The sequence below is a fragment of the Dipodascopsis tothii genome, assembly GCF_038497935.1.
Source record: "Dipodascopsis tothii strain CBS 759.85 unplaced genomic scaffold V1510scaffold_39, whole genome shotgun sequence".
Classification (NCBI taxonomy): Eukaryota; Fungi; Ascomycota; class Lipomycetes; order Lipomycetales; family Lipomycetaceae; genus Neoaidaea; species Neoaidaea tothii.
Window position 1 is genome coordinate 483 of NW_027118023.1, and position 25,238 is coordinate 25,720.

General features: G+C 65.2%; 10 protein-coding genes and 1 non-coding gene across 11 annotated transcripts; 4 read left to right on the plus strand and 7 right to left on the minus strand.

The window, feature by feature from the left end:
* The first annotated feature begins 1,123 nt into the window (after positions 1-1,123).
* V1510DRAFT_422769 (nitrogen permease regulator of amino acid transport activity 3-domain-containing protein) lies at positions 1,124-3,641 on the plus strand. The gene is made up of 3 exons (XM_066934842.1): positions 1,124-2,499; positions 2,531-3,293; positions 3,592-3,641. Exons 1-2 carry the CDS (start codon positions 1,427-1,429, stop codon positions 3,258-3,260), a joined length of 1,803 nt encoding a protein of 600 aa, XP_066786867.1. The 5' UTR covers positions 1,124-1,426; the 3' UTR covers positions 3,261-3,293; positions 3,592-3,641.
* A 251-nt stretch (positions 3,642-3,892) lies between these two features.
* Positions 3,893-4,460, minus strand: V1510DRAFT_369971 (uncharacterized protein; the record flags this gene model as incomplete). Its single annotated transcript, XM_066931418.1, has 3 exons — positions 3,893-4,117; positions 4,147-4,274; positions 4,304-4,460. Coding segments are annotated over 3 exons (510 nt in total), but the record flags the coding sequence as incomplete, so codon positions are not given.
* A 579-nt stretch (positions 4,461-5,039) lies between these two features.
* Positions 5,040-7,396, minus strand: V1510DRAFT_270022 (glycogen synthase). Its single transcript, XM_066930583.1, has 2 exons — positions 7,166-7,396; positions 5,040-7,132 (listed from the first exon to the last, which is right to left on the minus strand). The coding sequence occupies exons 1-2, from the start codon at positions 7,230-7,232 to the stop codon at positions 5,097-5,099; spliced, it is 2,103 nt and encodes a 700-aa protein (XP_066786869.1). The 5' UTR covers positions 7,233-7,396; the 3' UTR covers positions 5,040-5,096.
* Positions 7,397-9,563: 2,167 nt separating this feature from the next.
* Positions 9,564-9,636, minus strand: V1510DRAFT_t249. Its single transcript has one exon. It is a non-coding gene; the product is annotated as a tRNA-Thr (tRNA).
* Positions 9,637-9,780: 144 nt separating this feature from the next.
* Positions 9,781-10,431, minus strand: V1510DRAFT_369975 (uncharacterized protein; the record flags this gene model as incomplete). Its single annotated transcript, XM_066931419.1, has 1 exon — positions 9,781-10,431. One exon carries the CDS (start codon positions 10,429-10,431, stop codon positions 9,781-9,783), a length of 651 nt encoding a protein of 216 aa, XP_066786870.1.
* Positions 10,432-10,656: 225 nt separating this feature from the next.
* V1510DRAFT_422779 (uncharacterized protein) lies at positions 10,657-12,828 on the plus strand. The gene is made up of 2 exons (XM_066934843.1): positions 10,657-10,833; positions 10,900-12,828. The coding sequence occupies exon 2, from the start codon at positions 10,974-10,976 to the stop codon at positions 12,768-12,770; it is 1,797 nt and encodes a 598-aa protein (XP_066786871.1). The 5' UTR covers positions 10,657-10,833; positions 10,900-10,973; the 3' UTR covers positions 12,771-12,828.
* Positions 12,826-13,993, minus strand: V1510DRAFT_399128 (putative actin associated protein wsp1 protein; the record flags this gene model as incomplete). The annotated part of the gene is made up of 2 exons (XM_066931934.1): positions 13,581-13,993; positions 12,826-13,548 (listed from the first exon to the last, which is right to left on the minus strand). Exons 1-2 carry the CDS (start codon positions 13,812-13,814, stop codon positions 12,826-12,828), a joined length of 957 nt encoding a protein of 318 aa, XP_066786872.1. The 5' UTR covers positions 13,815-13,993.
* A 146-nt stretch (positions 13,994-14,139) lies between these two features.
* Positions 14,140-15,661, minus strand: V1510DRAFT_422783 (uncharacterized protein). The gene has a single exon (XM_066934844.1). The coding sequence runs from the start codon at positions 15,507-15,509 to the stop codon at positions 14,322-14,324; it is 1,188 nt and encodes a 395-aa protein (XP_066786873.1). The 5' UTR covers positions 15,510-15,661; the 3' UTR covers positions 14,140-14,321.
* A 416-nt stretch (positions 15,662-16,077) lies between these two features.
* Positions 16,078-17,879, minus strand: V1510DRAFT_439970 (uncharacterized protein). The gene has a single exon (XM_066935605.1). The coding sequence runs from the start codon at positions 17,431-17,433 to the stop codon at positions 16,369-16,371; it is 1,065 nt and encodes a 354-aa protein (XP_066786874.1). The 5' UTR covers positions 17,434-17,879; the 3' UTR covers positions 16,078-16,368.
* Positions 17,880-19,644: 1,765 nt separating this feature from the next.
* On the plus strand, positions 19,645-22,183 carry V1510DRAFT_422790 (pyridoxal phosphate-dependent transferase). Its single transcript, XM_066934845.1, has 2 exons — positions 19,645-20,523; positions 20,657-22,183. Exons 1-2 carry the CDS (start codon positions 20,074-20,076, stop codon positions 22,046-22,048), a joined length of 1,842 nt encoding a protein of 613 aa, XP_066786875.1. The 5' UTR covers positions 19,645-20,073; the 3' UTR covers positions 22,049-22,183.
* On the plus strand, positions 22,169-23,391 carry V1510DRAFT_270227 (uncharacterized protein). Its single transcript, XM_066930584.1, has 3 exons — positions 22,169-22,740; positions 22,815-22,997; positions 23,039-23,391. The coding sequence occupies exons 1-3, from the start codon at positions 22,612-22,614 to the stop codon at positions 23,354-23,356; spliced, it is 630 nt and encodes a 209-aa protein (XP_066786876.1). The 5' UTR covers positions 22,169-22,611; the 3' UTR covers positions 23,357-23,391.
* The last annotated feature ends 1,847 nt before the right edge of the window (positions 23,392-25,238 follow it).

Sequence of the window (25,238 nt, forward strand, 5' to 3'; positions counted from 1 at the left end):
CATCCAGGCATGTGCACCCGCCGTCGATAAGATGCCCAAGCCCATCGGAAACACGTATCTGCAGTCGATCCTGCTGGTGATCTCCACGGCAGACGGCCCGCAGTATGTGTTCAACTACCCCAAGGAGCCGGGCGCGCAGCCGCGGCGGCCGGAACGGCGGCGACGCAGCTCGCGGCTCGTGTCGTCGCGATCCAGCAGCATCGAGCCCGGCGCGCGCGCGGCGCGGCTGCCGGGGGCCACGGTGCGCAGCCCCCGGACGGGCCCGTCGTCGCCGCTGCTGCTGGACGCCCTGAGCAGCACGACGCCGGCGCGGCTGCTGGCAGACTCGCCGGAGGCTGCGTCGGAATCGTCGAGCTCGTCGTACGACTCGGACTCGTCGCTGGACTCGGAGACGCTGGACGGCAAGCTGCTGTTCGACGACGGCATGGCGGACGAGTACGAGGAGTACGCCAACTCGTACGAGGACGAGGACGAATATAGCCACTCCAACACGGGCGGCAGCGCGGACGACGACGGCGACAGCCTGGACGACTTCCGGCGGGCCAGCCAGGGCCTGAACACGCGGCCGGGGGAGGCGTCGGACGGGCACGCGCGGCGGAGCGGCCGGCGGAACCGGCACCACGCGCTGCTGGGCGGGCGCAAGCGCAGCAAGACGCCGCACGGGCGGTCGCCGATGTCGGGCCCGCCCATGACGCACTCGTTCTCGTCGGCGGTGTCGTCGTCGCTGACGGTGACGCAGGAGGGCGCGGGCGCGGGTGCGGGCGCGGGTGCGGGCGCGGGGCCCAGCGGATCAGGCCTGCCGCCCGGCACGCCGTCCACGCCCGCGTCCGGCAGCGGCTCCGGCGCCGCCACGCCGGCCACGCAGGCGGCTGCGGCGTCGCCGGCGACGTCCACGCCGCCGGCGCCGAGCTATCTGTCGCCGCTGGCCACGCCGGTGGGCGGGATCCACATTCCAGCGCTCAACCTCAACATCGGCGACAGCCTGGACTTCTCGGGCGCGCTCAAGGCCACCGCGCTCAGCCGCAGCGGCAGCGTCAACCGCCCGGGCGGCGCGCACGCGGGCGGCGCGCACGCGTACCCGCCGGCCGCGCCCGCCAGCAGCGGCGGCGAGCAGAGCCGCCGCGGCAGCGTCGAGACCGTGGCCAGCCCCGGCTCGGCCGTCTCCGGCAACAAGCACGACAGCGCCGTGTGGGCGTCGGTCGACGAGCTCAAGCGCGACGGGCGCCCGGCCGACGACGACGACAACAACGCCGACGAGGAGGAGGAGGACGACGACGACGGCTACGACGACGACCACGGCCACGCCAGCGCGCACAACCACCGGTCGCTCGACGACAGCGACCACAAGGAGCAGCGGCTGCCGTGGGAGACCGTCTTCGGCTACGACACGGACCTGCTGGTGTCGCTGCTGTGCCCCCAGCGGACAATGTGCGACACCAAGTTCGAGTTCACGGTGGGCGACCTGGCGTTTCTGGGCCTGCCCATGCACGTCCAGCCGGACGGGCGCTGGCGGCACCTCAAGGGCGACGAGAGCCCGACAATGAAGTCGTTCGCGTCCGACGGCGAGCGCTACCTGTTCGAGGACTCGGAGGACGAGGCGGCCGAGCGGTCGTACGTGGCCACCAACCTCGAGGGCTCGGTCTCGAGCCTGTTCCAGTCGGACTACTCGGGCCCGGTGGCGGCGGTGCGGTCCGAGCTGGTGTCGAGCGAAACGGACTCGGACGTCGTCGGCGGCGACGAGCGGCGCGACGAGCCCGGCGAGCCCGACGACGGCGCCGACAACGGCATGACCATGTTCCACGTCGTCTTCGTGATGAACCCCACCGAGCTCGAGTACAACGCCAAGCTGGCCGAGATGTACAACTACGTCGTGCGGCCGCTGGCCAAGTGCCTGCTGCACGAGCAGCGGCGGTACAACTACGTCTGGAAGCAGGCCCAGCTGATGCTGCGGCTGCGCGAGCACGCGGCCGCGCGCGGCCAGTCGGCCGACGAGCTCTGGAACAACACGCTGACGCGGTCGTCGCTGGCGCTGGCGCTGTCGCAGATCCACATGGCGATCTCGCGGGCGTCGATCGCGAACGTGGTGATCAACTCGCGCACGCGGTCGTTCCAGATCCCGATCCAGATGGAGTCGGGCGTGCTGCCGCCGGTGCTGGAGCCGGTCAAGGTCCCGCACTTCTACCTCACGACCGAGGACCTGCTGAGCAACCTCAAGCAGGACTCGGACCGCACGCTGTTCGACTTTGCGCTGCTGCTGCTGGACGACACCGACAAGATCATCACGGCGATCCAGACCGATGCCGGCGGGCCGCTGGCGCGCTTCATCCGGCTGATCAACCCGACGCTGTCGCTGTACAAGATCGCGCAGAGCGCGGACGTGCCGGTGGCCGAGGCCGAGAAGTTCGCCAAGCACCTGATCTACTGGCGCCGGGCCCGGGCCATCACGCCGATCCACCAGCGCAACATCTACGCGGTCGCGCCGACGGCGCCGATGAAACGGTAGGTTCCTCCGGGCGCGCGCTGACCGCAGCATCCGCCGCCACGCGCGGGCCTTTGCGCGCACCTTCCCGTCGCTGCCGGCGCTGCCGGCGCTGCTGAGCACGCTGTCCAACGCCGAGCCCAAGCCGTTTGCGAACCTGATCCCCAGCCGGGCGCAGCGCGACGCGTACCTGGCGGCCGTGGCCTGGCTCGTGCGCTTCGGCTACGTGGCCCAGCTGCACACGTACGTTTTCCTGCGCGTGTCGCGCGCCATCAAGGAGCGCGTGCTGCACGACGAGATCGACAGCATCGAGCGGCGCGAGCTGGTCGTCAAGCTGGCCGACCACGCGGCGTCGCTGGCGCTGGACGAGCGGCCGACCCCGGCGATGATCCCGCCGCGCGACTTTGCGCTGGGCAGCCCGCCGCGCCGCGGCAACCGCAAGCGCTTCGGCTTCATCGAGCAGCCCGGCAGCCCCGAGACGGCGCGGGCGGCGACCGAGCTCGAGCGCGAGCGCAGCTCGAAGGCGCGGGAGGCCGACCGCCTGGAGGACAGCATTGTGCTGGAGCCCGACCGCGCCACCGCGCTGGAAAACCGCTGGATGGAGGAGCTCGTGTCGGGGCTGGACCCGGAGCTGGCTGCCCTGTTCTGGAAGGTCAGCAAGTACATGAACGGCCGCTCGCCGTTCCAGAAGATCCCGGCCAAGGAGGACGTCACGCGGCACGAGGTGCGGCGCCTGATGTCTGCGCTGGGCGACAACATCATAGTGGTGCGGCACTGGTGAGCCGCACGCCGTGCGGCATATAGCCGCCGGCCCAGCCGCACGCTGCGCGGCTCACTGCCCGAAGGGCACCACCCCCGACGGAGTCGCCGCCGGAGGCTCGTTGGGCCGCAGCCTGTGAGCCTCCGGCGGCGACTCCGTCGAGGGTGGTGCCCTTCGGACAGTGAGCCGCGCAGCGTGCGGCTTATTGCCGCCGGACGCTGCCGCTTCCGCGAGCCGCTGAGCCTGCCCGCAGGGCACTACCCTCGACGGAGTCGCCGCCGGAGGCTCACAGGCTGCGGCACAACGAGCCTCCGGCGGCGACTCCGTCGAGGGTAGTGCCCTGCGGGCAGTGAGCCGCACCGCGTGCGGCGTATAGCCGCCGGACGCTGCCGCTTCCGCGAGCCGCTGAGCCTGCCCGCAGGGCACCACCCTCGACGGAGTCGCCGCCGGAGGCTCACAGGCTGCGGCGACTCCGTCGAGGGTAATGCCCTGCGGGCAGTGAGCCGCACGGGGTGCGGCATATAGCCGCACCGACCCAGGCGCGTCAGTTCGATCTGCCCGCAGCGGCCGGTGAGCCGCACGGCGTGCGGCTCGCGGCCCGCGACCCCGTCGCCGCCTACGCATAGCACTTGTAGATATATATCATTCAACACCTAGCGGTACGCAACGCGTCCTCCCGCCACCCGTTCCTCGTCCCATCGTTGCTTGCGCTCCTTGCGCAGGTGGTACAGCTTGCGCTCGCGCCGGTAGTCCTTGACAAAGTCGGCAATGTCCATGTAGCCGTCGTCCAGAAAGCTCGTGGCCAGGCTCTCGGAGACTGAATCGGCCTCCTTGGTGGCGATCTGGAGCCGGTTGTGGAGCGCAGTGGACGAAAAGGGCTGGGTCAGCGTGGCCGCCGGCGACGTACCTTCAGCGCCGCGTACATCTGGCGCTCGCGCTCCTGCCAGTGGCGCTCGATCTCGCGGGCCTCGTGCAGCTCTTTCTCGGCGCGGGCGCGCGTCGCCACGAGCGTCTCGCGCCTGGAGAGGATGTTTGCTGGCGTCAGCGGCCCGCAGCCCACTTACTCGACAGGTCCTCGGCCTGGGCGGCCAGGTCCGCGATCTGCTTTGTCACGGCCTGCACGACAGGATGCGTCTCGCAAAAGATGGAGAACAGCAGGTCCTCGTTGGCCATGAGGTCGACGAGCTCCTGCTTGGACTTGTTCTGGATGGACGGCGGCAGAAACGGCGCCGGCACGTCGCGGGCGCCGGGAGGCCGCGCGACTGGCGGGCCCTGCCGGCTGAACGTGGCCGGCGATGCAATGGGCGACGGCGACGCGCTCGAGCGGTAGTCGCGGCTGCGGTCAGCGGGGCCGGCGGCGGACTTACTATTCGGCTGCGGGCCGCTTGGGCGGCAGCGCCGGCGCGCCGCCGGCGCCGTACACGTCGCCGTACGGCGCCGGCGGCGGCGTCGGGCTGGCGGACGAGCGCGCGAAGCTGGCCGGCCGCGGCGCGCCGTAGCCGGCGCCCTGCGGCGGCAGCGGCGGCAACGGCGGCGCTGGCTGGCCGTAGCCAAACGACGCGGGCCCGGCGAACTGGCTGGCGCCGTAGGGCGGGCTGGCCGGCGTGGCCGGCGTGGCCGGCGGGGCCGGATGGCCGGGATGGCCGGCGTAGCCCGACGGGTACGACATGGCTGCGGTGGAAGTCTCTGGCGGGGAGGCGGGGCCGGTGGTGCGGCGTGTGCCGTTACGTGCGGGTTACGTGAGCCGGGGGGGATGCTTAGGCAACGCGGAGGGATTGCTGACATAAGCGGGCGCAAGCACAAAACAGTTCTATTGATCTAACTATATAGTGAAATAGCGATCGGCCGCGGCCCTGGCTAGTGCGCGGCGCCGTTGCCGTTCACAGCAGCCGCGCCCGGCCGCTGCTTGAGGTAGAGCGGGTATGTGTAGGCCTCGTCGTCCTCCTCCTCGGGCAGCTTGAAGCCGACGTAGTCGTCGGTGTTCAGGCCCTCGTGGAGCTCCTGCAGCGAGCCAAAGTCGCCCGGGGTCATCATGCCGGTGCGGTCGCGCGGCGAGGCCTGGGCGGACAGCGGGCGCGAGACCTTCATCTCGGTGCCGTCGAAGAAGGACATGGGCTCGTGCTCGTCGAACGAGGCCGAGTAGGCGCGGCGCAGGGCGAGCTGGCGGGCCTTGATGTACTCGAGGCCCATGCGCTTCCAGTCGAGCAGGTCCGAGAGGCGCTCGGTGCGGTTGCGCTGGTTGATGCGCTGGCGGCGGGACTTGCAGGTGAACTGGAACATGTAGTGGGCGAGCTGGTTGATCGAGTCGTCGACGCCCTTGGACCGGCGGTCGACGATGTAGATGCCGTAGTCGGACGCGTTCTCGATGAGCTCCTCCATGTAGCAGCCGAAGCCGGACAGGTTGGTGGTGATGGAGGGCACGCCCATGACGGTGCACTCGGCCGGCGTGTAGCCCCAGGGCTCGTAGTACGACGGGAAGACGCCGAGGTGGCAGCCGCGCACAAAGTCGTCGTAGTCCAGCGACAGGATCGGGTTGTTGCTGTTGAGGAACTCGGGGTGGAAGATGATCTTGACGCGGTCGGACGAGTGGTTGAAGAGCTGGACCCGGCGGATCTGGTTGAGGATCGGGTCGTTGGCGTCGTCGGCCATGTTGTGGGTGACGATGCTGGGCAGCGAGTTGCGCTTGAGCGCAAACACGCGGCGCTTGAGCAGGACCTTGTCCGAGCCCGTGAGCAGGTCGTCGAGCTCGGGGCCGACGTCGCGCGCGGGCTCGGCGTTGTTGTGGCGCGCGCAGCGCTCAAACAGCCGCCGGCCGATCGACTCCTGGATCTCCGAGACGGTGTCCTGGAGCGCCTTGATGACGGCCTGGCCCTTGAGCGTCTCGACCGTGTACGAGTGCGTCGCGGCCGGCATGATGATGAACGCGACCACGGTCTTGGTCGAGTTCTCGCTCTTGAGCTTGTGGTTGAGCCGCGCGAGCGACTCGATGTACATGTCCACGCCCTTGTTGCGGTACTCGTAGCGGCCGGACGTGAAGAAGTAGAGCGTGTTGTCGAGGTCAAAGTCGTAGTGGCCGTAGAAGTGGCCGCGGATGAAGTCGTTGATCTTCTTCTTCGAGATCGCGTGCAGGTTCTGGAACTCGTGCACGGCCGAGAACTTGATCACGTTGAGGCCGTTGGGCAGCACGCCGTCGGGCTTGCGCTTGAGCAGGTGCTCGGACTCGTACGCGGTGATGTGCGACACCGTCGTGAACACGTCGGCCGAGTGCGCCGACGCGCGCTCGATGCAGTACCGGTGGTAGATGCCGCGCTTGCCGGCCTCCGAGTCGACGTCGAAGTACTGCAGGTTGTTGTAGAAGTCCACCGAGCCCGCGCAGAGGTACCGCCCGAGCAGCGTCGCGTGCGTCGTGAAGATCGTCGTCACGTCGATCCGCCGCTTGCGGCACAGCGGCAGCGCCACGCCGGCCAGCCACTCGTGGAAGTGCGCGACCACCGCGCGGTTGCGGTCGTGGAACACAAACTCGCCCAGGAACCACGCCACGAGGTAGCCAAACACGACCGCCTCGTTCGTCTCGGCGTCGCCCGACGGCGACGGGATCCCCGCCACGTTCCACAGGTCCGTCTTCCACTCGTCCAGGTGCTGGTACGCCGGCGCGGTGTCGAACAGCAGCACCCGCGGCGCGCCCTCGATCAGCCACCGGCCGTACAGGTACTTGACCCCGCGCTGCGCCATCGAGTCCAGCGTCTCAATCAGGTGGGGGTCCGTCGGCGTCAGCTCCTCGACCTCGATCGCCGCCGATTTTTTGTTCCACGGCCCGATGAGCGTGTACCGCTCGCGGTACTCGGCCGTCGTGATCGGAGCCTTGCTCTTGATCACCGAGTAGATGCCGCCGACTGCCCGTCAGCGCGCGCCCGCCCGCCGCCTACCTCGGTTCGCCGTCTCGGTCGAGATCTCGAACAGAACATGGTTCTTCACGTCCCGGTGCGAGCTCATGGTGCCGGCTCTATCGATCACACGCGTACCCGTGCGCGCTTGCCGTTCTGTGAGCGCTTGCCTCTGGCACTAGCCTGTCGTGTACCTAGGCTCGGAGCGTTTGCGGCTCGAAAATTTGCGATCGCCGGCCGAGACGAGAAATTTCGTTTTTGTCCGTCCGACCTTGTCTGCAAACACCTGATCCTCTGTCAGCGTCCGCCGCGCTGCCGGCGCCGCAGTCACACGCCGTCACTGGCCGCGGCCCGGCCCTGCTCACCTGCTGGTGTCCGATGGATGCTGTGCTGACCGTCTATGCCCTAGGCTGTTCGTCGCTGCCCGCAGATGGCGCTGTGGTTGTATATATACCGCCCATGCACACCTCTGTGCGTTGACATAATCTCTGGAGGTGGGGATGGACGCCGACGGCCGCTAGAGGTACCGCCCCAAACCCAAAATTACTATGGCGATTGGCGAGATTCCGACGTACCTTTTTAGCTCGGCCACTAATTCGTGGTGTCGACGGTCACGGTCACTAGGCTGCCCACGGGGTCTGGCCGTGGCGGAGATGGTGTGACCGCGACGAACACGGCACGGCCGGCCGGCGCCGGCACGGCCGGCGCCGGCGGCGCTGGACGGCCGTGGCCCCGCGTGCCGGCCGGCCGACGACACGCCCCCGACTGGGCACACGCAGGCGCTGCGGGTCGCCGCGGCCCGCAGCCGTCGACGCGCTGCGTGGTTTGTTGGGCGGCGATCGCACGGTCGCCAGCGCGTCGGATTGAGCCAGGCACGTCGGGACTAGATTTCGCCCAGATAGGAAATGACAGCTCAGGACGTTGACGTTTAGCCCGATACGGCAGGAGGGCTGCCCTCTCGGGCCGCATACAGCAGGTGTTGTGACCTTGAACGGGCGCCCGACGGTGCGCTCAGATTGGTCCGCGCGGCACGGGTCGCAGCCTACCCAAGCGGGGGTTGCCGGGTCGCACCCGCCTCGGGCTGCTGGCCGAGACGCGCCGGACCGCAGGCACGATACCCGTCGCGCCGCCCGCGTGACGGGCGCGTCCGCAGGAAGTCACGCGGCTGCGGCGCCGGCGCAGGTACGAGCCGCATCCCGTGCGGCTCGGTGCGCGCTGTGCGGGGTAGCTGTCCCGCCGTCCGCGCGCCGCGTGCGCACCAGCAGATCGCACGGGACGGCCGGCGCCAGTGCGGCAGCCGCGGGTCCGGCGGCGTCCTCGGCGGAACCGACGTAGGCCGGAGGAGGGGTAAGGCCCCCTCCCCCCCCTCCGCCGCCCACTACGACGCGCGCGGTCGCGTGGCTTGCGAGTGGTTAAGCGCCGTCGACAGCCCCCGACGGGGCGATGCCGGCCGCTTACGCCGCCCACGGTAGGCAATGTCTGCGACAAGCCCAATGCGTCGGCTGGGGCGCCGTCCAGCCGCTGGACGTATTGTACAGATCCGGCGCAAGAAGGCGGCTTCAAGCACACAAATGTCGGGTTCTGCGTTCAGCAATGCCCGCGTCAGAGGTCGGGGACAGTTTAAGGCTGCATTGAGAGGCATCGGGTACGATCGCGGGAGAGCTCTAGCGGTCGATGCACACGGCGCACTGTGGCCTCTCAACGTGCACCCGTACGGCACGACCCGGCGCAACCAAGACCCGGGTCATGGCTATTGTGTGTAGATCTAGCCACGCCCCTGCGGCTTTATAGCCACCGTCTTGGATCTGGCCACGGTCACAGCTGCTTGGACCTGAGGCGGAAGCAAGTCTCGGCGCGCATGGGTCTGGCTCCGGGTCGTTGCTGCGCGGACTCGGGGTATGCTTCCAGACACATCGTCCAGTGCTACTCGAGGTTTCAGGCACGGGCACTGTTTGGCACTGGTCGAGAGCGGTCCCGGACTGGGACTGAGACTGGACTCGGTCCGCGACTGACCCGGACTTGAGTCATGGACTGAATTGCCCTGGTACCAGCGGGTTACGAGTAACATAAAGCCGCCGTTCTCCGGACGGCAGGTCCAGGTCCAGGTCCGGGTCCAGGTCCAGCGCCACGTCCGGCCGCACGGACTCGGACCCAGGTGCCGCCGTGTCCGTGTCTCTGGGCACCCGGCTCACCTGGACCCGTGGCTTGTCTTGTGCACCTCGACGACCCGCATACGTCCCGTACCGTATGGCTCCCGTACCGCAGTACCTGGCCAGCGAACTGTACCTCTACGTCCCACGCGACTGTACCACATCGCCCGCCGCTGACTCATTAGCATTTTGCCGCCGGCGTGCATGCTGCCACTCAGCGCCACGCGGGCCCCGCGTAAAGACAACGGCTAATCCTTTGGCCGCCGCCGCCGCCGGGCAGGCAAAAAAAATGCCTCGAAACGGATTCGAACCGATGATCTCATCATTACTAGTGATGCGCCTTACCAACTTGGCCATCGAGGCTCAACGACCGCTGTAGCCGTCTGGCCTACAAATCGCACCCGGCACGGCCACGCCTGAGCGCGCTTCCGTACAACCTCCCGTGTTTGACCCAATGCAATCCATTGCTATGTACAACAGAGCGTGCAGCGCGTGCGCTGCCGCCGTCTAGATGCGTCTGCGGTTCTTCGGGCGAACGCCACCCTGGCGCAGACGGGTGCCGTCGGTCACGCGGGTGATGGCCTGGCGGACCTTGTAGCCCTCCTTCGAGTTCAGGACCGAGAGGAACGCTTCGCGGCCAGGGCCAAAGTTGCGGAGCACAATCTCGAGTGGCAGCGGGCGGTTGCCGTCCTTGTTGGACAGGAAGCCCTCCTGCTCCATCTTGGTGAAGATGGTCCGGGTCAGCTGGTAGCCGGCCTCGAACTCGCCGCGCTGCGACTTCTTGAAGCCGCACGCGCCCGCCGACAGCGTGAACTTGGTGTGCTGGAGCGACTTGAGCGACCAGTTGTTGGGGTCGAGGTACTCGGCCGCGAGCGTCAGGTGCGTGTTGTTCTTGCTGAAGAGCGCGTGCAGAACGTACCGCGACTCCTTCTTCTCGGCCGGAATCACGCTGCGGCCCTCATCGGTGAAGCCAAAGTCCTTCTCCTCGAGCGCGCGCAGCAGCGAGTTGGTGCCGAGCGCGCGACGGGCGGGCTCGGGGGCAGCCGCCGCCGCCGGCGCGGCCGCGGCCGCCGGCTCCTCCGTCTTGCCGCCCTGCGTCCACACGTCCGCCGCCGACACGTCGCGCCACCGGTTCTTCTCGTTCTTCTCGGTCGACATCCACCGCGCGCCCATTGGCCGCGCCGTCAGCGCGGGCCGCACGCACTCGATCAGTCTGGCCCGGGCAATCATGGTCGTTGCGTGCTGGGCCGGCGCGGCGGCCTCAAAAATTTTCGCCCTGCACCGGGTAACTCCCCCGGCCCGCGCCGCACAGCATGCGGCGCGCTCACGTGCGCCACGTGCCCGCCTACCGCGCGCGGGCCGCGAAGCGTCTGGAGCGTTCGGCACAGTCGCCACGCGCCGCGACGGCTGCGCCACATACGTCGCGCGCCGCGTCATCTGATCTATTACTCATCGCGATCATCCCGCATGCACCCGCGAACCATTGCCAGCGCGCCCCGCAGTGCAGGTACCGGCAGGCGCTAGACAGCAACCCCGGCGGCAACGTGCCTGAGTGCGGAGGTATGTACGTCGGCGGGTGGGCGGAGCGTGGCAGGTGGCAATGACTGTACTAACGGCAATTCAAAGAAAGAAGGCGAACAAATAGCCGTATATATGATCCATACGCTCTGGTCGTCTCCCCCCTGTACGTGCACAAAAACATGAGCACGCTTTCCTGTCGGCCGATGGCTGCCGACCTAGACCCACTGGCGGCCGCTTCGCCGCTGGCAGGGCTCGAATCAAGGTACACGAGCCTCTCAGGCACCGAAACAGACAGCGGATCAGGCGACAACTCGTCAGGGCCGCTCCGCCGGCTGCTGCTCCCCCCCGAGAGCACGTTTGGGCCGGTCGAGTACCAGCCGCACCTGGTGCCGACGTCGACCGCGCGTCTCGAGCAGCTGACGACGCAGATGCTGTTCAGGCTGGCTCAGGGGCATGGCCGCTGCGTTTATGTGGTGGGCGCAAACCACACCGGCGAGCTGATTGGGCTCAACAAGAGCGGCCTGCAGGCGTCGCTACACACGCTCGACACCATGTGCACACAGGCCGGCGCGCTCTGGAAGGTCAGCCGGGCCGTGGCCGTCAACCGCCGGCGCGTGACCGAGATCGACATCTACCAAAACAGCACCTGCAAGGACGTCGTCAAGGTTTTTTTCACGGGCGCCTCTGGCGCGGGCAAGTCGTCCGTGCTGGGTCGCCTGGCGCACAGCACGCGTGACGACGGCTGCGGACGCGCCCGCGGCAAGGTGCTGCGCCACAAACACGAGCAGGTGTCGGGCAAGACCACGTCCGTGGCCTGCGAGGTGTTTGGCTTTTCGGCGGCCGGCATCGTGGCTGAGCGCGCGACGCGGTGCGTGCCGGCCCTGGCCGGCTGCGGCCGCGTCGTCATGGCGTTCGACACGCCGGGCTCGCGCCCGGCGGCCGTCGCGCGGTACGCGTCCGTGTACAGCCCCGAAGCCACGTGCGTGCTGATTTCGGCCGACACGGCCGACTGGCGCCGTTTTCTGCGGTCTGCGCTGCGCACCGGCGGCCGCACAGCCGTGGCCATCACCAAGGTTGACAAGCTGGCCAGCGCGGCCGAGATCCGGAAGCTGGTGAACGACGTGTTGGTGTTCATTGCGCTTTCGGGCGGCACAAACGGCGACCGTGGCTCGTACAAGAGCCGGCTGGTGGCCACGGCGTCGGCCGCCGCCCAGGCGGCCGCCGCCGGGCCTGCGTCGGTGCCTGTGTTTCTGATTTCGTCTGTCACGGACGCCGGCGTGGACTGCTTGACGACGTATCTGCGCGCGATTCCGACCCGGATCTTCTCGGCGCCGTCCGAGCCGGGCCCCAAGGACGCTGTCCGCAACTTCAAATCGTTTTTTCCGACGCTGCGCTACGAGACGCAGCCGGGCGGCTTCTATGTCACGTCGATCTTCGATTCCGGCCGGATACTGTCGGGTGTCGTTCGGTGGGGCAAGGTCGTGATCGGTAATATCTACACGGTCGTGCTTCCTGCGCCCGACACCGCCCGCGACGACGACAGCGTGTTCGAGACCAAGGTCCGGATCATCTCGGTCCACCGGCTGCGCGAGCCGTGCATCGAGCTGCGCCAGGGCGACGTGGGCTCGGTCGCGGTCGAGTTTCTGGACCCCCTCGTGACGTCGACTTTCAAGCGCGGCGTCTCGCTGGTCTCGGGCCCCAACGACCTTGACCGCATGTATGCGCGCGCGGTCGTGCTGGAGGGCCTGGCGGACGTGCGCGGCTTTTCTGTCGACCAGCACGTGGTAGTCGTCTCCGGTTTCCGCCGCACAGGAACCGTCAAGGAGGTCAACGCCGAGCCCAACGGCTCCGGCTCGCTCATGGTCGAGCTCGACGGCTCGGCCAGGGACGCCGTCATCGGGTCCGTCGCCGCTTACGTGGCGCCGCTCGCCAGCGAGGACGATATCTGGGTTTGCAAAATGGGTTATGGGTACTAGGGTAGCATTGGCATAGGTTCGCATTGCATGTTTGCAGTTAAATCATTGTTACATACTAGCCGCGGCGCGGCGGCAGCGGCGGTGGCAGGCTGCGGCGCGAGCGCGTGCTCGACGGGCCCGTCGGTGCGGGCGGTGGCGACCGCGACGGCGGCCGCGCGCCCTCGACGTAGTCCATGATAAAGTCGGCGTTCTTGTGGATCATATCCTGGCTGATGCCCATGCCCTCGAGCTTCTCGAACAGATGGCGCCAGGTCGGGTCGACCTCGGCCCCGTCTGGCTGGCCCGACAGCGTCTTGGGTGCCGGCGTCGGCGTCGGCGGCACGGCCTTGCGCCGCAGCGAGAGCGGCGCCGAGTTCATGCTGCCCGTGGGCGTTGACCACGGCGACGGGCCGGCGGAGGACGCGGCCGAGCGCGAGACCACGCCCTCGCAGCCGGCCACGCCGTACTTCTGGAACCGCGACAGGTCGCCGCGGGGCCCGGCCGCCTTGGACGCCGTCGGCGGGGCCGACAGCGTGCCCGGCGCCTGTGACTGGACGCAGGACGGGCCCAGCGGCCGTTTCCGCAGCGACACGGCGTTGTCCTTGTTGAGCAGCGTGGCCTTGGACGCGTGCTTGTCGCGGTGGCTCACGCGTTTGAAGAAGTAGTGGGCCTCGCCGTCGTCCACGAACGACAGCCCGGCCAGGCACTCGTCCAGCTCAAACGAGTGGAAGAACACGCGGTCCTGGTTGTACGCAAAGTCCACGTAGAGCTCCTGGTCCCAGATCACGCCGCGGTTGCCCTGGCGTCAGCAATTGGCGGGCGGCTACTCACATTGATGTCGACGAGCTTGAGGAAGAACGTGTTGCCGGTGAGATCGTTGGCGAGCACGACCGCCCCGGACAGGCCCGTGTACTGCCAGCGCGTGGCGTCCGGGTGGGCCACATAGAGCCTCGCGACGGCGGCCGCGTGGATCTTGTTGGTCGTCTTGGGGATGACGCGCTTGATCCGGTCCTTGTCGGCCGAGGTCAGAGTACTTGCATGCATTCTGCCGGCAGATCGAGGCATGATGCGTTCCGTGGCCGCGAGTGCCTTGAAGAGCGCGCGGGCGCGCGGAGAGCTGGGGACACAGCCGAGCTGCGCCCCTGGTCAGCAACGAAATCGGGCGGAACACGCCCACGACGCGCGGCGCGCCTTTCCCCGCGGCCGCGGCGCGGCGTCGCGCGGGCCGGCTGCGCCGCGCGGACCCGGCCCCGCGCGGGCTCGGCCCCGTGCGGCGCAGCGTTGGGACTTGGTGTGACGGAACGTCATCCGCGCGGCGCTATGCCCGGCTGGGCGGCGGACCGTGACAGTGATGTCACGGCGCAGGTGACGCGGCACACCGTCAACACGGGGCGGCGGACCGGGTAACTCGTAGGGCGCATGCTCTAGTGGCGCGGGTGGCGTCGCCACTCGGCGCACGTGCCCACGGAGAACGCCGGTCCGGGGAACTCAAAGAAAAGACCAGATGCTGTGTATTATGCATTCTAACTAAAACCCAACCCGAGAACGCCGTAATGTACAAGAGATGCGCCGCTAGACCATGAGCGAGTCGATGTCGGCGGTGTCGACGATGTAGCTGTAGCCCGGCGGGGAGATGGGCACGTCCTCGTACGTGGGCGGGACCTCGTCGTCCCAGGCGATGCCCAGGCCACCGCGCTCGGTGATGTCGACCGAGAACTGCATGCGCAGGATGCGCGCGGCGCCGGTGGGCGACGCGACGTGCTGGCCAGTCGCCGGCGTGATCTCCTCGGCGACGAGCATCTCGATGACGAGGAAGTGCTCGACCGAGACGCCGAGGCCGGGGTCGGAGACGTTGCAGCAAACGGGCACGGTGTCGAGCGTCGAGATCTCGACCTCGATGTCGATGTGGCCCTCGTTGTCAAAGTCGGTCTTCCAACCGTCCTTGAGCGAGTCGGACGAGATCGTCTTGATGTCCTCGAGCGCGGCCGGGGAGCTCGTGTGCTGCTTGCAGCCGTGGTGCGGCCCCTTGGCGATCTCGTCGAGCCGCCAGTTGAGCTTCTTGAGCCGCCAGCGGGTCTTCTTGTCCTTGTTGTTGATGTTGTTGAGCCGCATCGACGACATGAAGTGCGACTTGGGGAACGCGGTCGCCGGCAGCGACGCCGACACCGTCAGCTCCGTCGGCGGGAACACGCGCAGGCACTTGCGGATGTCGGTCGAGACGTGCGAGCGGTACAGCGGCAGCTTCTTGACGAGCGTCACCGGCCGCACGTCCTTGGCCTCGGCGACGGCCTCGGCCTTGAGGTAGTAGGACACGTTCGCGAGCGCGCTCGCGGTCGTCGCCGGCAGGTCGCCCGCGAGCAGGTGCGAGAACGGGTACCCGTACTCGGACTTGGACAGCGTGCACGGGTGCGAGAGCAGGTCCCACGACTTGAGCACGTTGACCTCGGTGATGCAGTCGCGGCAGGCGCCCACCATCGGGCGCTTGTACATGACCTCCTGGACAAGCTTGAGCGTCACGCTGCGCATCGCCAGCTGGTACGCGTTGACCGAGACGAACAGCAGCCCGCTCAGCAGCGCGCCCGTCGACTCGCGCGGCGTGCCGTAGCACACCAGCGGCGGCGACTCGAGCTTGAACCGGATCTCCAGTGGTGACTTGGCTTGCGCTGGCATTTCCTTCAGCGGCTTTGGCGAAAGCTTTGGTGACAGCTTCGGCGACGATTTAGGCTTGAGAATCGGCGAGATGTTGGAGGAGAAGAGCATTGTGGCGGCCGGATCGTGCAGATATATAGCGCGCTCGCAGAACAAAAGGCTAAGCTATCGCTTCTGCCCGAACCAGTATACAGGACCGACGTTCCGATCCGACTTAGGGGCGCAAACCTTCCCACGCTGATGATCTATGGATATTGCCGTCTACGCCGGCTGCCTCGTGCCCTTTATACCTTCTACGGCCGCTCGTGAGCTGGCTGGCCAACGGTGAAAAAATTTTCGGCTCGCCCACGCTCTGGCCCTAGTTTGTAATTATGCGGTGAAACTAAATGCGGAACCTTAAAGTCTCCTCCTGGTCGTGACCCGTGTCCCGGTGGAACATCATCGGTTGGGAAAATCACGCGGCCTGTACGCCCAAAGACTCATCGGTCGGGGCGGAGAAACGCGCCGGCGGCGTAGCTCAATAGCCTGCGGCCGCCATTGCGCAACTTTCAAAGTTTAGGGCAAATGGCGTCGATGGAATCGGCGGTTAGCGCGTGCAAAACCGGTAAGTGGCCAAATCTAAATTACGCCATATTTCCCGATCTGGCTAAGCGAGGGCTGACAGGCCGGCGAGACCGCGATGCCGTTCCAGGCGCAACGCGTGTACGCCAGCGGCGCCGGCGGATGCGCCGCCGCGGGCCTGGCGGCAGCGACCTGGTCCGGGGTAGTGCTGGCCAGATCGACCTACAGGCGCCGCAGCGGGGCCGGGCGGGGTCTGGAGCGGCTGTCAGAATCGGGAACCGGAGTACGCGGTACCACCGACGTGGATGTGGCGCCTCCTGAGACATCCCACGTGCGGCAGAGAGATGCGGGTGCCAAGGGTATGGACAGACAACGCAGCAGTGCCGGGCGGGGATGCCGTGCTTCGCCGTCATCCTGGACATGCCCGGACCGCAGTCCCAGCGCGGGCCGCGCAGGAGCCCGCGCCATTCTCGGCCTTTCGGCTCGCGCCGGCATCGGCGGCTGGCTCGGAGCTGCCCAGTCGGCCCGCCGTGGCCAAGACGCGATGACAGCGGGGGCCTTGGCGGATGTCCAGCTGGCGGCAGCTGGCCGGCGCGTCGGCTGGGTGCCTGGGCGGCTGGACGTGGCTAGCCGACCGCCGTCGCTCGGCTTGCTGCATAATGTGGCTTTTTAAGCTGCGTTCGTTACGTCGGGGAAAGCTTAAGCCCCTGGTCCGGGGCCTGGCGCTGCTCCCGCCGGCCATCCATCGCCGAATCGCCGAGGGGGGGTGCGGCGATGGCCGCGGGCGATGGCCGAGGGCGCTTGGGCGATGTTCGGCAGAGCCCGTGGGCGGCGCGATCGCGGTTGGTGGCAGAATAGCCTGGAATTGCGCAAACTCGTAAACTTTCGCGAACGTAGCGTGTGCTCCATCTGCGGCCGAAACAGGCCCGCGCCGCCTGCGTCCGTCCGACGTCCGTCCGGAGACGCCGGACGGACTGTACCCCGTGGCGTGCTCTAGGCATGTCGTGGCGGCGCCATGGCGTCCAGTAGTCTGTCGCCCATCGGCAAGCCTCCTCGGCCACGGGCCGGCCTGCAGACACCTGCACGACTGCCGTGCGCTAGGGCCTGGCCACGCCAACCTTCTATAATTAAAATTGCTTGCGCGAATTTGGAAAGCACCAGCAGTTACTTCTCGTCGATCGCTGCTGTGTGAGGAGTATGCGGCAGATGCGGCCAACGCGGCTGAGGCTTGGCCTGCCCCGGCGCACGGATCGGGCGGCAAACGCGCGGGCAGAGCTACGCGGTCGTGTACGCGTCCGCGGGGGAACGCACGTGTGTGTCTTGCACGGCTGTATGGTCGGCGTATCTCAAAACTCCTGCCGGCAGTTGCCGCAGGGCCACGGCCACTTTTCCGCCGGCCGATCTGATAAAGACGCGGTGCTACAGAGAGCCATCGAGCCACGGCTCTCGAAACGATCTGCGTTTGCTCGCTCATCAGTGCAATGGTCTGTCGACCGGCAAGGGTGCCCGGCAAGCCACCGACGTACTATGGTACCGTGCTGAAGCCGGGCTAGGCCCCTACCTTGCTAGACTTCCGGGGAACTACGGGCGACAGGAGGCTACACGTGCAGTAGCTGCATGTCCGCGGTAAGCTCCTCGCTGCGAATTTTTTCTACGCGGGTGTGCCGGGTTTCGCGACTTTCAAGAAAATTCCACAGCAACTCCACAGTTCTCTCCAGTCTCCAGTCCTCGCAATGTTTGATCATGATGCTCTCAAGGACTCCATGTCGGTCAACTAACACTCTCCTACTCACGATAGCTTCGCGCCTGGCCTGAACCCGTTCGGCTCGGGATCAGCCAGATCTTGTTTCGACATTAAGCGGCGCCCGAAGTATCGCCAAGCTCAGACTTCAGCCATTGCGTCGTGCGTACAGCCCTTGCACCACCATAATTCGGGCCCGCCGCCTACGTCGGCGTGAGATTGCATGGTTTGCTCGCAACCGATGCTAATACTGTTGGATCTTGACCTGCGTCTGGCATTTACGAGTACGAGCTCTCGGAAGATCTGTAATCCACGAAATATTGCCTTATAAAGAAGTGTGAGGAACACCCCGTTACACCATACGACGGAATGACCGTCAGACATTCGCCATACTGGCAGGTCGTTGGTTGTTGATACCAATCGGTTGTTGATATGCCGCCGAATTCGCCTATCTACCGAACGACTAGTGCAAAAGAAAATGGCCCGAACATAATTTTCATACATAACCACAACAGCCCCTGGTAGCAGCTCTTCTGCTCTGTGCTCACACGCGCACATGTCACACAACACGGAGTTTGAGCATACGAAAGACGCACTCTGGCGGCAAAAGGCTGTGTCGTGATTGCATGGCGTGCGCTGCGACAGCAGAATGCTTGACGTATCTGCCGCTTGCTATGCGGCGTTGTCACATGTGCAGAAATTGCGCACGACATTTATGCAGCTCTCGTGTTAGGGAGAAGCAAGCCGCACGGGCTTTTGTTGCTTTCAGACTTTCAGGCAAGCAGATTCCGGTGCCAGGTCCAAATCCCCGGGCAGCCGCAGCAGCACAACGTAGCCGCCGCGGCCGCGGCGCTAAGGAGGAACCGAGAGCGTGGTGCCCATTTTACGCGTCGGACGTGCGCGCGCTTAAGCGAATTGGGGACGACTACAGTACTGCGAATGCCACACCGCACGGCCAATCACAACAGGGGCGTGTAGTACGCAACCAGACTCATGGACTCCACCGGCTCACCCGGAAACGGTGGTTCCGACCGCCTGGGTCGCAGGTGTCTACACGCAGACGCTCGAGATGCGTCTATGGGCGACGGCTGGCGACGGCGGAGATAAGTCACTCCGCCGGCGGGCCGACGGAAGGCCTCCGGGGCACGTTATCGGGCACACGGCGCCGTGTTCCTGGCCGGATCCCGGCACACCGTTGTGTGCGTCAGCGCTGGGCTACGTAGGTCTGGCCGCCCACCGGTCGCCCACCGCGGCGTCCACGCGACCGCAAGCGCACCGGCTGCGGCTCGCCAAGGTGTTGCCGGGGCAACGCAGCTACCGGTAGAGAGCCGCCAAGCATGGCGCCGTGCGCGTCCGCGATTTGAACGAACAGTGCACGTGACAAGCTCGCCCGGCTAGGGTTGTAGCAGGCGCAGCCGCGGCGCGGCGGCGGCGCGGCGTCTACGCCTCCCAGCGCCGCGCCGCCCGCTTGCACTGCCCGTGCGCTCGGCGAGGTCTTGACGGCCGCCACCGCCGCGTTTGTGCCTCCATCGCTGTGAGGCTCTGCAGTGCCCGCGGACCCACTTTCGATGGGCACACTATTGGGGTTGAGAATAGGGGCGCCTAGCCCGTGCGGGTGTCGTCAAATATCTACTACCAGTTTTGTAGCTAGCGTGTGGCCCCTATGTGGAAGTTGTCTCTCTCTGGAATCTGAATGCGACAAGGCGTGTTGTGGTAAACACAATTTAGTACCTTTTGGGAACGTCTTTTTGCAAATCAGGACAGCCCGGTCAATGCAACTATTTCCAGTCAGCATAAGTGCGGCGCAGTGCCACGCATGCGTAGCCGCTCGGCCCAACTCTGATTCACGCGCAGCAAGATCGCCTGGCACACAAAGGAGTCGCAAACCCAAAATCGAGAATTTTGCGGCACAACTGCGGCGCAGCGCGTGCGGCGCGACTCACCGCCAGGTTTGGGCGTCGATTTTTATTCACGCAGAAATCCTATGGACTGAAATTCTTTATCTCTAGAGTTTTTCGTCGCCGCCTACACCTTGGCAGCTCAGTTCCAGTCGTTTTCGAGCCACACCAGACGAGACAACTGGCGAAAACTTGCCTGCGATTTTGTTTGCGGAATCCGAATTAGCAGGACGGCAGCAGGGCCCGCGATAAGGCCAATATTGTTTGATTGGCTGGGGTCAGGTCGAAAAACTCGGCACAATTGTCAGCAGCCAGAGAAGGCGGACAGCAGCCCGAAAAAGCACTGTGCGAGCGCGACCAAGTCCCGGTAGGCACATAGCAGCATCGTTCTCTGTGCGAATCCACCGTCCCCGAGCGGTATTTCAACACCATCGCGAGCAGCGACACAGCCTCTCGAAAGCGAGCCAGCGGCCACATGCCCGGTAATCCGACCAAGCTTGCGTCCCTCTTCGCGCAGGCACAGATGCAGCTCCAGAACTCGACCTCGTCGTCGCCGACGCCCTCGAACTCGTCGGGGGCGAGCGGTCTCACCGGCTCCAGCTCGTCGTCTCTCGGCAACGCCGAGCAGACGACCATCATTCCCTTCACGCAGATTGCCGCCGCCGATGCGGCCGCGAAGCTCACAAAGGCGGAAATTCGCCGTCGCGAAAACCAATTCGCCCCAATCGTGCATCCGTCCCACCAATGCGTTTCGCAGCACCCCAAGGGCAAGCCCGTCGTCCTAGAGGACATGGAGGACCCGCCACTGTTCTACCTGCTTACGACCTACATTTCGTACCTCATTTTGATTATTTTCGGTCACGTTCGGGATTTCTTCGGCAAGAGGTTCAAGCCGGAGAAGTATGTCGACCTCGTTGAGCAAAACGTAAGTGTTTTTTTGTTGTCTTTCCGTGTTGCGTATCCGCCGCACGCCGAGCCGGTCATTCCGCTGCAGTAGCACGTATTTGTGCCACTGTAACGCATCCCCGGTGCATCCCCCGCATCCGCTAACTCTCTAGGGCTACGCTCCGCTCAACTCGGACTTCGACTCCTTCTACTACCGCCGCCTGAAGCTCCGCCTCAACGACTGCTTCTCGCGTCCGACCATCGGCGTGCCGGGCCGATTCATCACGCTCCGCGACCGCGTGTTTGGCGAGCAGAACATCACCTATGAGTTCACTGGCACGACCACTGAGTGCCTCAACCTGTCGTCGTACAACTACCTCGGTTTTGCTCAGGGCAAGGGTGTCTGTGCGGAGGCGTCGGTCGACACTATCAAGCGTTACACTAGCTCGTCGGGTGGCCCGCGCGCCCTGGCCGGCACGACCGACCTCCACGTTGAGACCGAGGAGCTTGTTGCCAACTTTGTCGGCAAGCCGGCGGCCATGGTCTTCTCAATGGGCTTTTCGACCAACGCCGCTGCCTTCTCGTCTCTTGTGCACAAGGGCTGCCTGATCATCTCGGACGAGCTCAACCACGCGTCCATCCGATTCGGTGCTCGTCTGTCGGGCGCTGTCGTGAAGACGTTCAAGCACAACGACATGGAGGACCTCGAGCGTCTGCTGCGCGAGGAGATCTCGCAGGGACAGCCGCGAACGCACCGTCCGTGGAAGAAGATCCTGATTGTGGTCGAGGGCCTCTACAGTATGGAGGGCACCATGTGCAACCTGCCCCGTCTCGTTGAGCTCAAGCAGCGCTACAAGTTCTACCTGTTCGTCGACGAGGCCCACTCGATCGGCGCCATGGGCCCGACCGGTCGTGGTGTGTGCGAGTACTTTGGTGTCGACCCCAAGGAGATCGACATTTTGATGGGCACGTTGACCAAGTCGTTTGGTGCCACCGGTGGGTACCTGGCGGCCGACAAGCACATCATCGACGCCCTGAAGAAGACCAACCTCGCGTACATCTACGCCGAGTCTATCTCGCCGCCCGTGTTGGCACAGATCCAGGGTGCTCTCCGCATTATCATGGGTGACCTTATCCCCGGCCAGGGCACCGAGCGTCTGCAGCGTCTCTCGTTCAACTCCCGCTACCTGCATCTCGGACTAAAGCGCCTGGGATTCATCTGCCCCGGCGCCGACGACAGCCCTATCATCCCCCTCATGCTCTACTCTCCCGCCAAGATGCCGGCGTTCTCGCGCGAGATGCTCAAGCGCAAGATCGCCGTCGTCGTCGTCGGTTATCCGGCGACGCCGTTGGTCTCTTCTCGTGTCCGTCTCTGCATGTCTTCTGCTCTCAACAAGGAGGACCTGGACCACGTCCTACGGGCGATCGACGAGGTCGGCGACCTGCTGATGCTCAAGTTCAGCAACCGCGCTGACGAGCTCAGTGGCGAGAAGGAGGCGGTGCACTGGAATGTAGACGACGTCATTCGCAAGGGCGTCATGGACACAAAGCGCGAGGCCATGTAGGATCATTGACAGTACATATATATACGTGTATATATAGAGTATATAATTTGCTTGCTCAGCTGGTCCGGCCATAATATCCGAACACTTCACGCCGGGCAGCTGGGTAAACCAATACACAACATAGTTAAAATACGTTAGGACAAAGCCGGCGACCTGTGTGCAAGGGCGGTGCATAGTGGCTGGGCGTGGCGGGGCGCGTCCGGTTAAGGTTTCAGGGCCAGCCGTCTGAGCCGCACGAGTCACAGCGCGCGACTCGCGCCGCGCGTCGCGCCGCACAGGCCCAAAGCCAGCCGTGCGAGCCGCACGCGTGATGGAATTTTCGGGATCGGGATGGAACGCGATCGGGCCGTCCTGATGCGCAGCCGCGTCACCGCACTTGGCATGGCGCCATACGTCCTGAAAAACGTGTCCCGGTAGTGGCCCGACGGTATTACGACACGGCTGGCGTCTAATCCGGTGCGGCAGGCGCGTAGAACAAAGCGTGTGTAAGGCACCCGACCGTCTCCTAGACGGGACTGGGTCCAGATGGCGGCGCGATATATTACGGCGCCAACAGGCGCCCTATGCAGGCTACATGCCAATGGACGACGGCGGGCCAACGTGCCCCGCATGGTCGTCTTGTGGAGGAAGAATGCCCGCAATTGGGGCCGGCTGGGCCTGAGGGGCGGGCGGGCGCCTTGATAGAAGGAAAGGTATGGCGCCTGGGCGGGAGCGCTTAGTCCCGGCCGCCGTGAACAGACCTGAACTGAATTATGCCGCCGGAAAGGCGCTTCCAAGCGGCGCAACGCGGGAGTACCGTGCCGATAGCTGCCGCGTAGGGATAGTGGCAGTCCGACCGCGGACCTGGACCGGCCGGCGGTGGGACGTGAGAGCGCATTTGTGCGAGTTGGTTTCCCAGTATGGTGGAGCCCCGCGGTCCGTAGAGGTAACACCTGGCATAAGAAAGCTGGTGCGACAGCGGACCGGCGGGCCGCGACCCGCTGACGCAAGCTGCGGGCAGACAAGGTTGCAGCACAAATGTGCGCACGCACGAGTACCGGCTCGCGCCGCGGACGCTACGACACGCGGGCTCGTGCAACGCGCAGACCAAGAGCGCGCAGTACGGGAAAGTATGCTGCTGGCAAGTGGCAACGAGAGGTGGCAGGCGGCCTGCCCAGTAGGCATGCACAGGCGCGCCTGGCGGCACCACCAAGCTACCGACATTTATCTGATCTTTGGGCAATTAGCTTTGCCATGGCTCGTAAAGTACATCAGCGTGCATCTTTAGCTGGAAAGCGATGCCAAATGCGTATACCAAGCATTTACTAGTGCCGCGGCCTACTTGTGCCGGACGTGGTGTGTTCACTGCGTCACGACGTCCGTGGCGGTCGGGGCGGGGCGTGTGATTGGCACGCTGCCACCAGCTGGGCGAGCTAGGGGTTGGCCAAGTCAGGCTGGCAAACGTCGGGGCGCAGCCGCTGACGACAGTGGGAGCGAGATCCGACTAGCTCACAAGCGGTAAGCTTGTGTGAACCGTGAACAGCGCCAAACGAGGGCCGTAGCGGCCCACGGCGCAGCACAGCCGTCCGCGATTGCCTTCCGGACGATCACCAGCACCGCGATAGGGGTGACTGAGGGTACTCCCACGGCCGCACGGCACCGTGTCACGATCGTCCCGCACGGACACTCGCGAAGACCGACGACAGAGACCGGTCATTGCGGCCACCGCGAAGCTATAAATAGCCGGGGGCGGGTAACGTGTGAACGCGGGATCACAGCGACCGTACGTCGTGAACAGCGTGCAGTGTCAAGCGACGCGGCGGACGACGCAGCCGCACGACATAGAATAGCTCGCGCCGCACCGTGCGTCGGTTGCAGGTGGCGCCTGACCGCGTGACGTCAAGCGTCGTTCCGGCGTACAGACGGTCGGCGACGTTGTGCGGCCGCGCTATCGCCTCTGTTATATATAGACTATAAAATGTTTCACTCTTAGACAACGCCGTTCACGTTCTGGTGGCGGGCAACGTCGAACGCTCCACAACGCCATGTCCACCGCGGAGCCTGTAGCCGTCGCGCCAGGCCGGCATGCTCCGTTCGATTGCCAGCCGTCGACTGCCGTCACAGCCGCGTAGCGAAGATAGTTGTAGACAGACCGCCGAATGGAAGCCGTACGCGAGGCTCACACCATGGCTAGCGCATATGCGCCAAGTGTAGCTGTGTATATGCATCTAGTCTAGTCTACATCGCGAGCGCTGCCATATTGCCTCAAGCCAGCACTGGTTTGCATCTGCCTGCAAAGCTGTGTCGCCCCGTGTAACACACTGTCGCGGCCGGCCCGGTAGTGCCGCCGACCGCCGGCCCTCGCCCCGCCTTTGGCGCCCTCTACCGCTAGTATGGGTATCACAGCCGTCTGGTCGCCGTCCTCGTCCTGAGCAGCCCAGCTCGAGGGCGTTCTCTCTCAGAGCCCCTCCAGCAATCAATCCGCTCTACGCTTTCCCGCGGAGACTGTTCCGGGCGCCGTTCACCGCGGATCTAGCGCGCGTGGTGTCAATTCCAGTCCGCGGTCTAGTCAAGCCGCTCTTGCGTCCATAACGCAAGGCTGTCCGCTACCAGGTCGACTTTTTTTTTTAGTACACACCCGCGCGCTTGATAAGAGCGAAGGTTCTGTACGATCCACGTCCCCTGGCCCGGCACTTTTCGCGTACTGCCTTACCCCTTAGCTATCCCTTCGTCATTTAGAGTTTACGCCTACCTAATTGCGGGCTTTTCTTTAATATCGAGAATAATTCTATTTATTGCATTATTAATTTTGGATTCGCGCTAGACCATTATAGGTGGAGTTGGTTTCTCGTGTACCTCACTCCACGGCAAGCATTCCACTATCGGTGGCTAGTAGAATGGCTTTTATACTTCCTCGCGCCCTCGTTTTCTTCTTTTCCCTGTCCTGGTTGCCTGGTTGTCTTTGCGCGGCTGCTGTCCTCCGTCTGGTGTGAAAAGTGCAGTTTGTTCTTGGTTTGCATAGTATTTGTACATTGTTTGGTCGCATCTGGGTTTCTACGTTTGGTTTGCATTTTGGCGTCGGTACAGGTTAGCAGATTCGCACGGCGGATCAGTCGTTTGGTTTTTTCGCACATGCATCATGGTTCTCGTCAGTCGTAACTACCGACCGGACCAGCAGCACATGGCGGCGAGTCAGCGCAAGCAGATTCCG

Excerpts from the sequence above, each read along its gene's own strand:
- V1510DRAFT_422769 (XM_066934842.1), top strand. The coding sequence starts at position 1,427 with ATGTGCGACACCAAGTTCGAGTTCACGGTGGGCGACCTGGCGTTTCTG. Across the intron at positions 2,500-2,530 it reads CCGACGGCGCCGATGAAACG|CATCCGCCGCCACGCGCGGG; the intron begins GTAGGTTCCTCC and ends CGCTGACCGCAG.
- V1510DRAFT_270022 (XM_066930583.1), bottom strand. The coding sequence starts at position 7,232 with ATGAGCTCGCACCGGGACGTGAAGAACCATGTTCTGTTCGAGATCTCG. Across the intron at positions 7,133-7,165 it reads GACCGAGACGGCGAACCGAG|TCGGCGGCATCTACTCGGTG; the intron begins GTAGGCGGCGGG and ends GCTGACGGGCAG.
- V1510DRAFT_422779 (XM_066934843.1), top strand. The coding sequence starts at position 10,974 with ATGAGCACGCTTTCCTGTCGGCCGATGGCTGCCGACCTAGACCCACTG.
- V1510DRAFT_422783 (XM_066934844.1), bottom strand. The coding sequence starts at position 15,509 with ATGCTCTTCTCCTCCAACATCTCGCCGATTCTCAAGCCTAAATCGTCG.
- V1510DRAFT_439970 (XM_066935605.1), bottom strand. The coding sequence starts at position 17,433 with ATGAGCGAGCAAACGCAGATCGTTTCGAGAGCCGTGGCTCGATGGCTC.
- V1510DRAFT_422790 (XM_066934845.1), top strand. The coding sequence starts at position 20,074 with ATGCCCGGTAATCCGACCAAGCTTGCGTCCCTCTTCGCGCAGGCACAG. Across the intron at positions 20,524-20,656 it reads TCGACCTCGTTGAGCAAAAC|GGCTACGCTCCGCTCAACTC; the intron begins GTAAGTGTTTTT and ends CTAACTCTCTAG.
- V1510DRAFT_270227 (XM_066930584.1), top strand. The coding sequence starts at position 22,612 with ATGCAGGCTACATGCCAATGGACGACGGCGGGCCAACGTGCCCCGCAT. Across the intron at positions 22,741-22,814 it reads GCGCCTTGATAGAAGGAAAG|GCGCTTCCAAGCGGCGCAAC; the intron begins GTATGGCGCCTG and ends GCCGCCGGAAAG. Across the intron at positions 22,998-23,038 it reads CACCTGGCATAAGAAAGCTG|CTGCGGGCAGACAAGGTTGC; the intron begins GTGCGACAGCGG and ends CGCTGACGCAAG.